Source organism: Pholis gunnellus (genome assembly GCF_910591455.1).
Source record: "Pholis gunnellus genome assembly, chromosome: 23".
In the NCBI taxonomy this organism is placed as follows: domain Eukaryota; kingdom Metazoa; phylum Chordata; class Actinopteri; order Perciformes; family Pholidae; genus Pholis; species Pholis gunnellus.
The window spans coordinates 10,678,111-10,695,880 of record NC_136550.1 but is presented as its reverse complement, the minus strand read 5'-3'; the positions used below and the strand labels follow the sequence as shown (position 1 = coordinate 10,695,880).

General features: G+C 45.3%; 2 protein-coding genes across 3 annotated transcripts; one reads left to right on the top strand and one right to left on the bottom strand.

Moving 5' to 3' along the window:
- hspa12b (heat shock protein 12B) lies at nt 1-12,257 on the top strand. Of its 2 annotated transcripts, XM_079185280.1 has the most exons (14): nt 1-369; nt 1,708-1,771; nt 2,230-2,312; nt 2,733-2,857; nt 2,941-3,127; nt 3,363-3,467; nt 3,716-3,832; nt 5,114-5,291; nt 8,129-8,215; nt 9,267-9,371; nt 9,465-9,723; nt 9,829-9,932; nt 10,071-10,261; nt 10,341-12,257. In XM_079185280.1, exons 2-14 carry the CDS (start codon nt 1,726-1,728, stop codon nt 10,815-10,817), a joined length of 2,064 nt encoding a protein of 687 aa, XP_079041406.1. In that variant the 5' UTR covers nt 1-369; nt 1,708-1,725; the 3' UTR covers nt 10,818-12,257. The 2 variants fall into 2 exon arrangements, with proteins under 2 accessions (XP_079041406.1, XP_079041405.1); XM_079185279.1 differs by having other exon boundaries at nt 9,267-9,723.
- Nucleotides 12,258-12,953: 696 nt separating this feature from the next.
- Nucleotides 12,954-16,944, bottom strand: cct7 (chaperonin containing TCP1, subunit 7 (eta)). The gene is made up of 12 exons (XM_079185097.1): nt 16,900-16,944; nt 15,956-16,039; nt 15,781-15,850; nt 15,580-15,686; nt 15,300-15,478; nt 15,022-15,193; nt 14,744-14,908; nt 14,444-14,632; nt 14,183-14,280; nt 13,960-14,092; nt 13,349-13,555; nt 12,954-13,247 (listed from the first exon to the last, which is right to left on the bottom strand). Exons 1-12 carry the CDS (start codon nt 16,903-16,905, stop codon nt 13,020-13,022), a joined length of 1,638 nt encoding a protein of 545 aa, XP_079041223.1. The 5' UTR covers nt 16,906-16,944; the 3' UTR covers nt 12,954-13,019.
- Nucleotides 16,945-17,770: the final 826 nt, after the last annotated feature.

Here is a 17,770-nt window from a genome sequence, read left to right as displayed (position 1 = left end):
AGGCAGCGGGCTCGGCTGCAGAGAGACAGAACTACAAATGCAACTCAGAACTTCTTTGGGAAAAGTTCTACTTTTCTCAGAAGAAGAAGAAGAAAAATAGCCCTTTTTCTTAAAGTTGCAACTCGTTCCCACTGTTGGCTTTTCTGACGAGGGAATTACAAATTTGGGACGTCTGCCTGCAGATGCAGCTGGGAAGTTTTGTAACAAGGGATTCCTAGAGAAGCATCCTATCCAGTCCCAGTTTCCTCCTGTTCTTCTCCTCTCCATCTCCCTCCCTTACTCCAAACTTCGGACTGCGGACTGTTGGGGAATATTTTTGGAGAGGTAAAAACAGAACAAGGGCATTGTGTTGCAGCAGCGTATAAAGAGGTGAGTTAAGATTCAAAGCACTTATAATTGTTGATGTTGCTCTTCTTCCTATGGCGGTTTAATGACTTTTTTATAAGCAGTTTTGGACAAACGCATTCATTCTCTTTTGAGTTGCCCTTTAGTTTCTGAACTACAAACTTGCAGGTTTGTATTGTTTTGCATCAACGGTTCTGTTATGAACTGTCAAAGATTAATAATGATAATGAGAACTAAAGAAGCCCGCCTTGCCAGTAAATCTGCCATATACTTAAAAGTGAGAGAGCTCTATAGTTAATGGTGCATTAAAGTGGAGGGTGTTGCACAATCTGTCCTTAATGTAATGTCTCGGGGGAGTCTGAGTTGCTTGTTCTGCTGATCCCCTGCAAGCTCTAAGTCGTGTGTCTGAGAAAGAGAGAGAGAGAAGAAAGGAATTGAGGGGCAGAGGGGGGGGGGGGGGGGGGGGGGGGTTGTAAATCATCCACTGCACATTGATCTTACAGAGACGACGGGATGCAACAGAAACAGAAGGAAAGAAAAAAGTATGTGCAAGAGAGATGAAGCAGGGAAGAGTTTCAACCTCTGGTTTTATCATCAAACAGCAAGGACATGCAGGCACTGTGAAAGAAAGCCAGTGATGCACACACGCACGACAGTACACACATCACAAATGTTCAAATGTTTTCGGGCACATGCCTGAATAAAGACCAGATGTTGCATGCATGTACTCGAAGAAAGGATGTCAGACCAACTCCCGGTCTCTTTCTCTCACTTTCTCAATCACACACTTACAGAACGAGATTTAAGCAAACACAGCTTTGTTCTATTGGACTCCTCTGTTTAGTTTGCTCTTGGCTCAGATCACACACACACACACACACGCACAAGCCAATGTAAACCAACACACACACACACACACATACTCAAAAAGACACAAAGTAAATGTATGTGCAGGCATAGAGACAACCCAATAATTAGGAGTATATACAGCATATATTTTAACGGTTTCTCTCACTTTTTACACATTTTATTGTTTGTTTAACCCAGACAAAAAGATGGTTCATATAACATTTACATATTTAGTATTTGGCAGACATTCTGATTCATAAACTCAAACCTGAAATCTTCCCAAAGCAACCAGTTAATGGCGTCTGAGCAGTCCTAGTAGCTGGGAACCTGAAGTTCAAGTGTGCTGTAAAAAGATGGTTGGTTCACTTCCCTTCCTTGTCCGAAGAATATCTTTTGTGTGTCCAAAATTGCTCCCACTATCTCATATTTGTTTTACGTCATTTTATTTGGAGGCCATAAATCATTCATTACTCTTTTTTTGCACCACGTTGGTGTTGCTGTGTTTCTCCGCAGACCCTGGCTCCTGTAAAGATGGCTGACGTGGCGCAGCCGGACCCCGACAGCCTGCAGATACCTGGTGAGACACAAATGCACAGTAATGTACGGTTCATACACACGCTACGTTACTATATCAACCTTATCAGAATGACTCACTTCTCTCTCTGGTTATCTTTTGGAGAGTGAATGCGCCGACCTCTCCGTGTCTCTCTCCCACTTGGGAACATTACTCTTATCAGATTCCAGTCATTCCAGTTCACTAAAATCATTCAATTTTGACATCTAGAGCTCCAGGTCAGGAAAAAATAAGGCCTCCATCTGCACTAGCAGCAGCAGTTGATGACAGTCCAATAATGGCTCTTTCCTGCATAAGATAGGGGCTGCATATCGCCTCAAACACACAGATTTCTATCAGGCTATTCCGGCTATTTTCCAGTGGAGTACGTGTGTGGCGCAATGCTGAAACATGTTTATAATGAGATTTTAATCGTCAGCCACCACGGCGTATCCTTTTTCTCTGTCACTATTCATTCCCAGGTGATCATTTATCAGCCCCTTCATCGCCTGCGGCAGCTAGAAATGACTGCGGCATCGCACCCCTCACACCCTCACCCTCACCGGTAACTATGCATACACACACACACACACACACACACAAACACACATTCACCACAGACACTCGCACACACCCTTTCTCCTTTCTACTTATTTTCTTTATATTTAGCCCCTAAACACGACCTATAAACCCACATCCACTTCTCACTGTCATGAGTGGTTTATAATAACACTTACACTCAGAGTTTAAAGTGAAGTGTAGACTCAACGCATTCCCCAATAAGACTACAATCTGTGGTAAAGAAATGTATACATTTCAGCACTAAAGGAGGAGAGGAGAGAGAAGAGGAGAGGAGGGGAGAGGAGAGGTTTTAACACTTCCTATCTGAACTCATTTACATAGCAATCATCATATCAAATGGGAGTAATCATGAAGAATCAGTATATCAGTGCCGTCTACCAATCACACAAACTCTCCCTTTCAGATGGTGGAGGTCAGACCCAGGATGTCCTGTCCGTTCTCAGTTGTCGTGGCGATAGACTTTGGGACGACCTCCAGCGGCTACGCGTTCAGCTTCACGCAGGACCCAGAAGCCATTCACATGATGAAGTAAGAGCCTGTGTGTATTGTGTCCATTTCTTTTATTCTTTTATTATGTACCCTTGGACATCTTTTTATTCCTTCCCGTGCAGGCGCTGGGAGGGCGGAGACCCGGGGGTGGCCAATCAGAAGAGCCCGACTTCGCTGCTGCTGACTCCTGATTTGCGGTTCCACAGTTTGGGGTTTGCCGCCCGGGACTTCTACCACGACCTGGACCCAGAGGAGGCCCGGCACTGGCTGTACTTCGATAAGTTCAAGATGAAGATCCACAGCACAAGTGTAAGAGCGATCAGGAGAATCAGATGACAAAGGGGGAATACATGCGTAAAAGTGACAGAAAGCCAATTTTACATAATAAATCCTGACAAAAAAGGGGCCAATTTGCATCGAACTGCATTGTGGGAAGTGTAGGATCCAGTGTTTTTGGAGCGTAGACTATAATAGGAATTAATAATCTGGATATCTTTCCCTCTACTGCTTCAATTTTGACCGTCCCTTCTTTCAACTCGCTCAGGACCTCACCATGGAGACGGAGCTGGAGGCGGTCAACGGACGGAGGGTCAGAGCCATCGAGGTCTTTGCTCACGCCCTGCACTTCTTCAGGGAACATGCTCTAAAGGTGCACTTATGACTACAGTATGATGCCTCATGGTGGACATGTTAATGCACTGACTTCATATGCGTGTGATGTATTTACACATGGGTTATATATGTAAACCTTTACTTTGCAAGCCAAGGTGTAGAGATGACTTAGAATGTGTGTTGCTCTGTAGCTCCTAAAGTGCTTTGCTTTGATGGAAGCTCATAACTTGAGTTGAAGTTTGAGTGTTTTACCAAAGAAAGCGTTTCATTTTGATCCGGTTTCAGGAGGTGAAGGACCAGTCGTCATCGGTGGTGGAGGGAGAAGAGATCCGATGGGTAATCACCGTCCCCGCTGTGTGGAGACAACCTGCCAAACAGTTCATGAGAGAGGCTGCATACCTGGTAGGAACACACACACACACACACACACACACACACACACACACACACGCACACACACACACACACACACACACATACGCATAGAGCAATAGATATGAAAGGTTACAAACTTGTGCTGGTCTGACAAAAATCCTCTATTGTTAATTACCTTGTTTCATGAAAAGTTGAGAGATATATGGTTTTGACTGAACAACGACATGTGGCCATCAATGGCTGCCAGTATTCGTACATACATGTAACTATAAAGGCTCCTGGTGTGTGTGACAGAGAGAGGAAGAACAAGGAAGGGAGATGGAAAGAAAGGCAGCATAAAAGGCATGAGATAAAGGCTGTGTGATGTAATGTTCCCATGGATCACTTACTATATACACACACACACACACACACACAGATCATAGCGCTGCATATTTGCCTCCATCCTTCTCGTATGTCTTCCCATCAACACACACACTCGCTGTGCTGTACGAGTCACAATGACTTGTAGGAAGTGTGCGTACATGGACAGGAATGCAGGGGGTCCTATCACAATACACATCGATGAGAATGGATCGACCTGTGTGTGTGTGTGTGTGTGTGTGTGTGTGTGTGTGTGTGTGTGTGTGTGTGTGTGTGTGAGTGTGTGTGAGACAGAGCGTATGTACTTGTACAGTACATATGCAATAGTTCATGGGAAAGACTGTACAACTTTTACCTTTTAATGCCATGCTCATTCTTGTTCTCTTTCTGTTCATTTTCTTAAATTGTACACACACACACACGCACACACACACACACACACACACACAGGTTTTCCCACCTTTATCTCTCATCTGCCCTTCACTCACCCAGGTACATACATAAACAGTCTAATGCATACACACTGGCGTACAGGCACACACACCCTGCGCTGGCTCCCAGCTTGAGGCCGTCGGGGTGTGTGTGCTTCCTGCTGGTGGTGATGTCATCACAAGTGAACAATGAGGGAGACCGGCATACAAACACAGGAAGTGGTGTCCAGACCCCCGCCCTGCACACACACACACACACACATCATTCCAGCCACTCAACTTTACACCCAATACATCAAGACTGTGCTTATAAACCAACTCTCCTCTCCTAATGGCACTTAGTATTTGTATATACAGACCAAAGCAGTATCTACATGCATATCTAAAAGCATGATGGAGTTTTGAGAGTGGCCTTTTTGCAGTACTAGTATGTCTAACTCTTTTCCTTCTCTTGTTCAGGCCCCTTAGTATCTCAATGTTTCTCTCCCTCTCTGTCCGTCGTGTCTCCTTCCAGGCCGGTCTGGTGTCTCCCGACTGTCCCGAGCAGCTCCTCATCGCACTGGAACCCGAAGCTGCGTCCATTTACTGCCGCAAGCTCCGCCTCCACCAGGTGCTTGACCTGAGCTTGCAGCCAATCACGAACGGCTTTGATCTGGAAGGGTCCCGGCCCTTTGACTCCAGCTTCAGGCAAGGTAGTGAAGAGAGAGAGTGTGCATTTCTGTGTGTGTGTGTGTGTGTGTTCTTGTGGACTTTGTCATTAGCATACGCATGAAACCACAGTGTGTTCATGGAAATGTTGTCGGATTCCACTTGGGGATTGTGGTTTATGCAAAGGGACCAACTGGGTTTGTTTGTGTGTGAGATCTGACTTCAGATACTTCTCGTGGTTTTTTCCTCAGATGACTTAGCATTGTTCTAGATTGTGTGGTGTTCTATATTCTTATGTGTATTTTGTGGCAATGTGGCTTTTCAATTTGTTATTGCAAGGTTATTTGTGGCATCCAGGGTCGATTTGCTGCATAGACGATGCTTGTGACTGGCAGTGAGAGCAGATCATGGGCATTAAAACTCTTCTGGTTGGATCATCAGTATAAAAGGGGAGAAGCTGTGTTTCACAATGGTTCACTTTATAGTACTCCGGGGTCAGCACAACACTGCCATGTTATCACGCCATAAGGTTGATTTGGCAAACGTGTATGCAGACAGTTCCCTATGTACACACCCAGAAGATACAGAGCAACATCAGCATTTGAAGTTGGGTTTCTGGCCGTCCAAATAATGTAGGTCCAATATTCACGCACCTTTTAGCTTTTTAGAGGAAAACAAGTGCTCCACTCTGTACGTTACCTATCAGTCATTTGGTGCTCGGCTGAGAGTGAACCCGAACCAGAAAACCCAAACAATGAGCTGAAAGATGCTAAAACACTCCATAGAGCGGAGAGGAACTGCACAGTTGGGTGATGGTTCTCTGCCGGTTTTGGTTACAAGAGACTTCTTTAACTTTACAAAGTAATTTGACCTATTGTTGATATAAACATATTGAATAGTGGAGCTAAAGTGGAGAAAATCACCTCCAGAACCACTTTGCAAGTAGTTATATGACTGTACTTTTCAAAATAAAAGGACAATAGAGACTATCGACTGAGTGGAAACATGACTGTCGTCACGACTACATGAACGCTGCAGGGAAAAACATTTGTGTTTGCAGCAAAGAGCGAACGAGGAGATGGATGCACAATTCAGCGAACGAACATGCCGCCCAAAATCCCCCGCACAGGTCCACTTACTCTGTGCGTCGATGCATTATACAGGGCCACGCACACAGAGAACCTTCACACACACACACACACACACACACGACAACACACACTAGGCACAGGATAATTAGAACAAGGTGCAGGGAGACTCATGATCTCACTCCCCCCCCCCCCCCCTCCCGGCCTGTCATTCTCCCTCTCCTTCACTCGCGTTCATTTGTCTTTCTTTTCCTTCTGTCTTTTTAACATTCCCTCCCCCTCCGACTTTCTTTCTGCAAGGTCGCACACTTTGCAAGGACTCCGCAGACACAGACCGCCACACAAACAGACATACAGTATTTCCACACACACACACACACACTTGGCATCACGGTCATCATGTTTCTTTCTATCTTTAGCTTCTATTCCACCTCATTTCGTCTCCAAAGATAGCACAGGGGAGTCATTAACTCACACACACGGACACACACATGCATTTTCTTTTCTGCTGTTTCATGAAAATGGTTTCCAGACTTGCATTTCATTCATCACCCCCGTACAAAGACACACACACACACACACACACACATACATACATACATTAGCTCCTGCGTCATCCAGAGCCTTAACAACTGTAAGAGTGTTTGCTTTCAAGACAATGTTGTCGTTGTTGCTCAATAATTGCTCTTTCTTTCCGTCTTTCTTTCTAATTATCGTGGTGTGTAGCACTCATGGGGTTTGAGTGAACTTGGTGAAAAACCACTTGAACCTAAATTATTCAAAGATTTTCACTCCAAACCTATTGCGACACACACACAATTACATCAGGACCCGAGCTTTGCCATGACCCTGTCAAAGAGTTTGTGTTGTTAAAAGCCAAAGACGGAGAAATATGACCTTTTTTGTTTTCTTTCGCTCCTTTGATCTGCAGTTAATTGTCATCTTAAAAGCCCTCATGTCTCGTTTTATGGGTTTGCTTGCATGCACGAAGGCCTATGCGTGTATCTGCTCTGTCAAACAGGCTGTCAGGTGTTTTGTAGTTCTGTCAGCTGTGTTAAGAGTGTGTTCTGCTTTCATTGGCCTCCATCAATACTCTTAACCTGCCAGTCGGGCAGTTTACATGACGAGAGCGAAGAAAAAAGTCAGAGCATTTCCAACAAATTACTTCTGCCATGTGAAAACATCACGACTCTGGCTTTTCCTGTTTTACTTTGGATCCAAAGACTTCATACTATTCATTGAGCAAATGCTATGGATGGCCTCATGACTTATGGAACTTGTCTAAACCTTGTAGTATTAAATTACAAAACATTTATCTTCATTGGGTTGTTTTTGCTTGAGCCAGAATGCATGGAGCATTAGTTTAACACGAGCTGCGCCGATATGTTTTCACAGAAAAGACCAAAAAAATAAGTGTTTGAATATAAGCGGTGCAAGGTGGTGAAAGGTGACGATGCCTCTTGGGGCCCACAGCTGGAGAGAGTCCATGTACATTCTTGTTGAATTGTTTATACTAAGAAAAGAGGGGCCCAGACTAATATTACAGGGGCTCAAGAACTCCTGCTTGTGCTCCTGGGACCCAGAAATCCTTGCTATGCCCCTGAAGAACTGCATAGCATCGCATGGGCTTTTAAAACCTTTTTTGCTGAAAACGACGTTCAACCATTATCTTTTGCCTCGCTGTGACTGTTTGAACTGATTGAATGACCTATACGCTATTTCAAATGTGTGTATTAAAAGCTGAGGCACGTAGTGTGCCCGTTTGTGTTCAGCTTTGTGTTTGCTTGTTGCAGCGAGGGAGCAGTTGAGGCGATCCAGACACAGCAGGACCTTCCTGGTGGAGAGCGGAACTGGAGAGCTCTGGTCTGAGCTGCAGACTGGTAAGACTGTGTGTGCGTGCGCGCGTGTGTGTGTGTGTGTCTGTCTGTGTGTGTGTGTGTGTTTGAGAGGGACATACAGACCGCACATGTCGGAGATATTGATGGCTTTGACTTTTAACCCCAGCCGGTTGACTTTTAGCAGCAGACACACCTACTCTCTCATTTCTACTAACCCTCGGTTTTATTTACTGCATTCACTTTGTGCTTTTCCAACCCAGCGCGGTTGCCGTTATATTTGCACTATTGTGAGAATAAAGTCCTTATATTTTGAGAGAAATAAAGTCGTGTTGCAAGAATAAACTCATAATTATACAAGAACAGGGTCGCAATAAAATATGTTTTTTTACAACCCACAGTGTCCAGTTTTGCCTGACGTGATAAAATCCTACCCAGGGACAATTAAACTCACCCATATCTGTGGTTTTACACACAGTCCTTTCTCTCTGTTGAGCCGTGACAACAATCTAAAGAGCCACGCGTCCCTTTCTGACCCTTTCTGCTCCCTTTCCTGTCCACACACACACACACACATATGAAAGACCCAGCCCATGGGACTGTCCCTGTCTGGGGAGAGTCCCGTCCTCTTGCATTTTTGTTCTCTCGTCCTTCCCTACATGTTTGTTCACTGTCTTGCTCTCTCACTCACTCATACGCGCTTTAGGGTGTGGTCAGCTAAAGTCAGGGTAACTTAGCCAAAACCAGCTCTTATCGTTTTACGGATCACACGCAGAAGAGGGAGCGCAGCAATCACAGATGCCTGGAGACTGTTTATGTTTCGGGGTCTGCTGGTTGAAGAGTTTCAGGGGAAACACACACACACACACACACACACACTGGAAACATGACATTTAGACATTCCACAAAAATGAAGACACGTTATCCACGATTTCCTCCTACAAATGGAAGAGAAACAGCGCGTTCCTACAGTGTAAAATGTTTCCTGGCACGGAAATCAAGCCGGTTATTAACAGATTATTCTTTTTTTAAATGCTTGGCGTTCCCAGGACACTGAAGGTATTGAATTGTGCGTGTTCGTGCACTCTCTGTGTAGGTGACAGGTATATTGTTGCCGACTGCGGAGGAGGAACGGTTGACCTGACAGTCCATCAAATCGAGCAGCCACAGGGAACACTCAAAGAGCTCTACAAGGCCTCAGGTACAAACATTCACACAATCTGTCAAAACACATACAAATACCCCCCACGCCCCCCCCCCCCCCGCGGTTTCCAAACGGTAGTTTTTCTTCCAGGCGGTCCGTACGGTGCCATCGGAGTAGACCTGGCCTTCGAAGCCATGCTGTGCCAGATCTTCGGCGAGGACTTCATCCAGAGCTTCAAAGCCAAGCGGCCGGCGGCCTGGGTGGACCTCACCATCGCGTTCGAAGCGAGGAAACGGACGGCGGCGCCGGGCAGGGCCAACGCCCTCAACATCTCCCTTCCCTTCTCTTTCATCGACTTCTACAAGAGACACAAGGGGCAGAGCGTGGAGGCCGCCCTGAGGAGGAGCAAGTGAGTGTGTGAGCAGTCCGATTAAACGAATGGATTGATTTAGTGTGTGTGTGTGTAACACTAAAGATGCAAACTCTCTCCTCCGTGTGTGTGTGTGTGTGTCAGTATGAACATAGTGAAGTGGTCGTCCCAGGGGATGCTGCGGCTGACACAGGAAGCGATGAACGAGCTCTTCCAGCCCACCATCGTCAATATCGTCAAACACATTGGTGAGACACACACAGAGACACGTGTGCAGACTAGCGCGGCTTTAATTTACAGACTCTCCCGAAGGATGACAAGTTGGGTCATGGGACGAAAGGCGGCTGGATGTATGAAATGAAAGATCCTTTTATCTCCCCTCACAGAGGAGCTGATGGCAAAGCCGGAGGTGCGCGGTGTGCGTTTCCTCTTCCTGGTCGGCGGTTTCGCAGAGTCGCCCATGCTGCAGAAAGCAGTCCAGAGAGCGCTGGGGCGGGCGTGTCGCATCATCATCCCCCACGACGTTGGGCTGACCACACTGAAGGGCGCCGTGCTCTTCGGGCTGGATCCCACCGTGGTGGGTGCTCAGGATCACCCATTGGTAATAGAGCAGCTTCTTTGACACCTTTTTCCTTTAACAGCCTTCTCTCTCGCAGGTCCGAGTGCGTCGATGCCCGCTGATCTACGGCGTCGGCGTCTTGAACCGGTTCGTGGAGGGGCGACACCCCCGGGACAAACTCCTCATCAAGGAGGGCCGCGAGTGGTGCACCGACATCCTCGACCGCTTCGTCTGCGTCGACCAGTCGGTGGCTCTGGGCGAGGTCGTGAGGCGGAGCTACACGCCCGCTCGCCTGGGCCAGCGGAAGATCATCATAAACATCTACTGCAGCTCGACGGAGGACGTCGCCTACATCACCGACCCCGGGGTCAGGAAGTGCGGGACGATAACGTTGGACCTACCGGAACCGTTGCCGCTACCGGGAGCAGTGGGCGGAGCAGGGGGAGGAGCCGGCCCAGAGAGGAGAGAGATCAGGGCCACCATGCAGTTTGGAGACACGGAGATCAAAGTCACAGCCGTTGACGTCATGTCTAACCGCACCGTCCGGGCTTCCATAGACTTCCTGTCTAACTGAGGAGGAGCAGGAAGTAGAGACGAGGATTGGAAAACACTGATTCTAGGGATGATTACTGTAGAAAAAAAAAAGCGGTACTTTGGGCGTCGGCTTTGCATTCTAAGAAGAAACTCACATCCTGTAAATCAGACATTTATGCTTCACGTTTACTCATTAGACTAGAGAAAAAGATCATGAGAGGAACTTTTTAAAATCTCTCCAGCCTTCAAAAGCACATACTCCTTCAAAAAAAGACTTGTTTGCATCTCCTCAACTGAAGGTCGCCCTCTACGTCCAAGAAAAGTAGACATGAATTCAGTGTCTCAGGCCTTTCCTGCCCAGAAATGAACCAGAGGAACACTTGTATGAACTCTGTAAAAGCGAATGCCGGCAGGTGGCTGAGTGCAACTCCCTGCTGCAACGAACAAATACCTTCTAATAATTCAACCTGTGTAACAAGGTGTATTTCAACTATTGCGTTAAACTACCTAGAGTGAGACTCACTCATCTTATATGTTAAATAGGAAGACTGCTGCCTTTTCCCTCTCATATAATGAATCATACAGGGATATGTCACAGGTTGTGGTCTGATACCTCATTTAAATCCTATTTCACTCTCCATATATACAGATATTAATACAACTACATGGACTCCAGCTGTGTTTCTCCATTGGGACTATGGTTGTGCTCGACCTAGTGGCGAAAAGACTGAACTACAAGCTGTAGGTCATATGGGCAGTTAAAGGTTCTCAGCATACAGGAAACACACTCCCAAGGTTCCTTCACTGGGAAGGACTGAGGTATTATCGCAGACTATGCATGTTTCTCATAAAGTACGTCACCATTCAGGTGTTCCACACTTCGGGAGACGTTTTTTTCCATTGCAAATCAGGGTAAGAGCATCATCTGTATGACAAACTATTTTTCCAGAATATACTTCATTATACAGATAGAGAAATGGGAGTACACTTACCAGCCTGTCCCGTTGCTTTCAACCACATCTGTGTCTTTCTCAGCCGATGTAGTGGGCTCAGGTATTATGAGATGGCTCAGGTGTCTTCACTAGATGTTATCACATGTTAAACATGACTGAAGTTCATTACAATTTAGGAAGACGGGCTAAATGCATTTAAAAAGGGATGAAAAAAGTAGATCTTTAGTTATTTTTTGTCTAACTATAGTCTTTATTTTTGTTATTCTTAACTCCTGCAGTGGCTTTAACTTTCCCACCTTAAGACATTCTGTTGTGTCGCATTTAAAGCCAGTCTCTGTATGTTGTGTATGCTGTAATAAACTGTATTCATGTTAGATTATTAGCCACTGGATCATGTTCATCATGCTATCCCAACCTCGCTTCTTCTGAACTGTGCAGATTGAAAAGTGATACAATTAAGCATCATCTTTACATTATTCTAATTTCACGATCCACGGCCTTATATTTTACATTAAAATAAAAACCTCTTGTACCATTTTCCCAGCCTCCATCTTCCTTGGTCTCCATCCTCAACCAGATGTTGTAAATAACACATGTGAACAGTCAACAGTATGATTTCAGCTGTGAATTTATTGATAATGGTGCAATAAATAGTTTCACACAGCCAAAACAACGAATGGTACGAACGGCTCAACATCCTATCAGTGCTTTACTTCCCATGTTACACATCAGTTTGTCACAGAACACAAAACCAGATTAGAAATGATGGAACAGCTGCTTCAGGTCAGAGAAGAGCAGTGAACTCGGGAGGGTACAGGAGTGCGTTTAGTTCAAAACCAAAGAGTGGACTAGTTCTGTTCTTGTATTTCAATATCATTTCTCAGTAAATTGGCGACACATAGAAAGATGCAAGGCTTGAAATGTTAAAGCTTTCACTTGGTACGGTCTGTTTAAGTAAAAAAAAGATACAAGTGACAAAGAAAACACAGGAAACGTCTGCCACATTTGACCAAGTCTGAAGAATCTATCTTGAAATTTACTAGATGAACTTCTCATTTCCCCTTTTATCTGTTTCACTCTACTTGCCATTTGTAATGTGTCTGACTGTTTACATCACCTAATTTTATCTAGAATTAAAATCCATATGCAGGTCAAACATGCCGAGCTACATTCAACACCATCTTTGCATCTATGTGTAAATGTAACCTAAACTGTGCCGAAAGACAAACTCCTCTATCTGCATTTGGGTTTTAATGCCAGTTCAAAATGAGGTGTTGCTCGTGCTTCTCTTAGCGAGGGAAGGGTCTCCCGCGGCCTCTGCCTCGGCCTCCTGCAGGAGGTCCGTCCATGCTGCTGCGCGGGTTCTTGATCGTCTCGTCCACCGACAGGATGAGGCAGGCGGCCTCGGACGCCGCGGTCAGAGCGTTGATCCTCACGATGGCCGGCTCCCACACGCAGGCGGCAAAGTTGTCCGCGATGTCCTCGTTGTTGATATCCACGCCGTACCACATACCGCCCTGCAGGGAGATGACAGACGGAAGCACACACATTGATATTTCCCTGCTCCACTTCTAAAAACAGCAGGATTAGGTAAAGTGTGTGCGTTTCCTCTCCCGACCTGTGCGTGTTTGGCGCGCAGCTTGTTCAGGATGTTGGTGGCGTCAAAGCCAGCGTTGTCACACAGCTGTCTGGGGATGATCTCCAGGGCCTTGGCGTACACTCCGATCAGCAGCTGCTGTTTCCCGGGAATGGTCCTGGAATAATCCCGCAGGTACTTGGACAGCTCCATCTCTATGGCTCCTCCACCCGCCACAATGGCGTCATTCTGGAAATGGGTCAAGTACAGTCGGCTTATTGCCATCAGTGCGCACAGATGGGCAGACAAATCAAACACAGTGGAGGTTCTAGATCGAATAGACCTTTTTCACAACAGACAAAGATGACACAGGTGACATCAACAATGGCTTAGTTCCATTAAGTGTCACAGTAGGTTACTCCAGTGAGCCAGCATACACAACACCAGGACCTCCCCTAAGTGGAATGCAGCCATCATTAGAGTTATTAAATACATTTGTGCTTTTCCTGCTTTAAGAAGTAAAAAAGAAAGTCTGCTGTGAACTGCTGTTGTAGAAAGTAATTTACTGCACAGGGCTGTAAATAAATAAATAAATAAATGTTATTGTAAACTCCTGATGGCTACACGTAATGAGCCTCCATGTGACGACTGACCTTGATGGCTCTGCGTACGATCATGATGGCGTCGTGCAGAGATCGCTCCGTCTCCTCCGTGAACTGCTCGGCTCCGCCCCTCAGGATGATGGTGCACGTCCTCGCCTTCGGACAGCCCTTGAAGAAGTTATACCTGCAGACACAGACGGGACGGGTGTGAGCCGTCGTAGAGGATCCTTGTGCCCGCAATGTTTACATACAGTATTTAACACGTCCTTCTTACCTCTCTCCTCCAACCTGGACCTCCTCGAAGAGTTCACACTGTCCCAGGACGTTGTCTGTCAGGGCACTCACTGTGGTCTGGATGGAGCCACCGCAGGCCTGGAGGTCACATTACACACAATCAGTCTCATTCAAGTGAACTTTATCATCAGTTAAACAGCTGAAAGCCACAATTATAAAACAAAGTCTGGCAGGTATTCTAGTCATCCATCTTCATTCTTTAAGTGTAACAGATGTGATGTATTCAGTGTCTGTGTCCTACCATCATGGTCCTCTTCAGATCCTCCTCCTGCACCCTGCCAGCACAGAACAGGTCTCTGTCAGCGAAGTACTGAGTGGCCACGTCACCGATGGGTAACTTGGACAGAACCACCTTGGCTCCTGACTTATGGATCTTATCCAGCTTGTCGTACAGAATGTTCCACTCGGCATCCACAATGGCCTGGTAGTCCTGCAGAAAAGGGGAAAGAGTTAAATTACAGGGAGCGAGGATGAGAGATGAATTTTACAACATGCCCGGGAACTTATTTCCCATCCCGATGCCGGGTTGTGGTCTTCATACCTCCACACAGTTCACGCGGACCTCAGCGTTGTCCTTCTCGGCCTTCAGCTCCAGCTCCACATTGAGCAGAGCAATCTTTGGATTGTCGTAGCGTTTCGGCTGCATCTCGAACCCGGCGTAGGAGAAGGTCTTCTTGAACGCAACCCCGTCGACTAAATGGGACTCCTGCGAAATTTGTAGAAAGAAAGTGTGACGTGGGTGGATTTGGAATTTTTAAAAATTGTGTTTTAACACTTTCAGAAGAAAGTTTTGTTTAAATGGGAGTAAAAGAAACAAACCTCAAGGGCTCCTCCCTGGACCTTCTTGATGCCAATCATCTTCAGAGACAGCTGCTCGTCCAGAGACATGACAGCGTCCACCACCATTTTGGAGAAGAACTCCTTCTGACCGGCAATTAGCTTGGAGTTCAGGGCTGTGGCGGCACACTTCTCCAGCAACTGCCTCTGCTCTCTGAGGGGATAGAGGAAGGGACCCGAGGATACAATATTACTCATAGGACAGATCAAACGCTCTCTGCCATGTTAAGAACTTGTTACGGTGAAAAGCGAGTGCTTACTGCCTGTCGTCCTTCTTCACAGAGACGGCGATCTCCTTGATCTTGCTGACAGCGAGGTGGGTGGCAGTGCGGAATGCTCTGATGATGGTCTGGGGGTGGAGGCCGTCCTCCACGTACGACTTAAGCTGCTTCAAGAACTCCGCAGCCAGGAGAGTGACGGAGGTGGTGCCGTCTCCGACCTGAGGATGGTAAAACGGGATCAAGAAGATTATGAAAACGTATTGTCTGGGAGAAAATGTAATCCACAACCTTTCAATTTTCATAAAAAAACACTTCTCACCTCAGCATCCTGGGAGCGAGCGATGTCCACCAGGGTCTTGGCTGCAGGGTGAACCACATCCAGCAGTTTCAGGATGGTGGCTCCATCATTGGAGATTGTGGCCTTACCTGGAAAAACACAATCAATCACAAATTTTTCTGGTGAGGGTGAATTCAACCCGTACTCCATTCCTTCCATCCGTGTCTACACCTCTCTCCTTACCTCTGCCATCCACCATGAGTTTGTCCATCCCCCTGGGCCCAAGGGTGGTCCTGACCGCCTCGGCGATCACCTGGAGAAGACAAAACCAACGGGTGCATTTAGATTTAGAGCATATTGGGGAAAAACAGAAAAGAAAAAACACACATAACCAAGAGGAAAGTTTGAATTTTCTGACCTGGCAGGCATTGATGTTACTGACGAGCTGGGGAACACCCTGAGACGAGTCTGTCCCTTCCTTCAGCAGGATCACCTGTGCGGGCTAGAGAGACGGAAAGAGAGGAGAAGGGGTTAACAGAAGAAAAGAGGAAGAGAAAAATACAGTAAATGAAGGAAGGAACATGAGGGAATCAACCCCGACTAGTTATCTAAAATCTGTGAATAATAAGTAATGTAGTTTTCATTTATAACACAATAGCTCAATGTTACTGTTCATCATGTTTCAATAAAATATCTGATCATTATGCCTAAAAATTCTGTTGTCCAAATTAAGCAAACAGTAATGAAAAAGTGTGTCTTCATTGTATTGAATGGTGATTTTGTTCACACCTTCCTTATTATCATACCACTAGAGCTATACAACTATTTATTATTATATTAAACTGAGCCACATCACTCTTCAGCACAAACTCAAGTCTTTAAGTCTTATTACTTTACCATTTAAGGCTATAACATAAAACATAGAGGCTGTGGCTGGTACTGTAGCTTTAAGGATGCTTTTGTTTCTCATCAGACATGCTGCATGACTGTCAAAAACCGGATATCTGTTTACAGTCTGCTAACGTTACCGTTCATTGTAGCAGACTATGTGTCATTAAACCTTATTATACGTACTAAATATACATCTGTCCTACGCAGCCACTATTACAAAGAGGCTAGCTAGCCAGCATCACCGTTAGCATCGTTGACGCCCATTGACGTTGGTTCCCCCTACGAGGCTAACGGTGGTGCTACAAATAAAACGGGTTTAAAAATCATTTTCACAAAAATAATCGCTTCCAAAGAACGCCGAATGGGAATCCTCTAAACAGCGAATAGTCCGGATGCAGATTCCCGCAGACAAACTGGAGGATGGACACGGATTAAACATTTGAGTTTGGGCATGAATGCTAGCTCACTCACCATCATCTTTGCAGTTTCTTCGAGAAGCTTTCCACCGGCATCCAATCCCACAATGCTTTGCGAATTCAAGAGCTGTTAGGGGTGCGTTCAAGAACGTCATGTAACGTTTTGTCAACCATAATCATTTTCTATTTTATTGATAAATAAGCTTCTCTTGTGCGAATTCTGTGAGTATAAATCACTAGTATGGAGCCCGAAAGTGTTCACAAAGAGCACATTATCAAAGTAACATCATATGAATATATTGTGTAAAACAAACTTAAAAAACAACCAATAAATTGTGACATAAAGTAAGAAACTATTCAAAATGATTATGAAAACATATATGTTGTGTCATTGTTGTTATTCTCATAGTAACTGGGTTTTATAGCAGTTTTTAAAATTTTATTATAGACACATTTCACAATGCCCCTTTTCAAAAGTCTGTATCAATTTCATTTTTGCCTTTTCCCCAATGTCACATTTTATTTCATAATCTTTATTTTTATTTATTCGTTTATATGCTCTACACAGTGTGTTTACTTGAATTTTGTGTTTTTATTGCTGTTTAGGCATGAAAAACAAGATTAGAATTTTTTCAAAGAGATTTCTATATGTCCACTCAGGTGGACAGCATGCGTTTTTGTTTTCAACTGAAGAAATATGTATTCATCAAACAAATGAATAAAATGATATATAACGACGTGAATATGATATGTATATACAAAGAACATTTGCAGACTATCTTTTAAGATAATTGGCAAAGCACACAGGGCACAAAGCTACAAGACACTGCATGCAGATGTACTTGGTTCTTCGTGTACATGCAGCATCATGGCACCTGTTTGCATTCTTTGCTCTGTGAACATATGCTCACTCTGATTAGCTGATG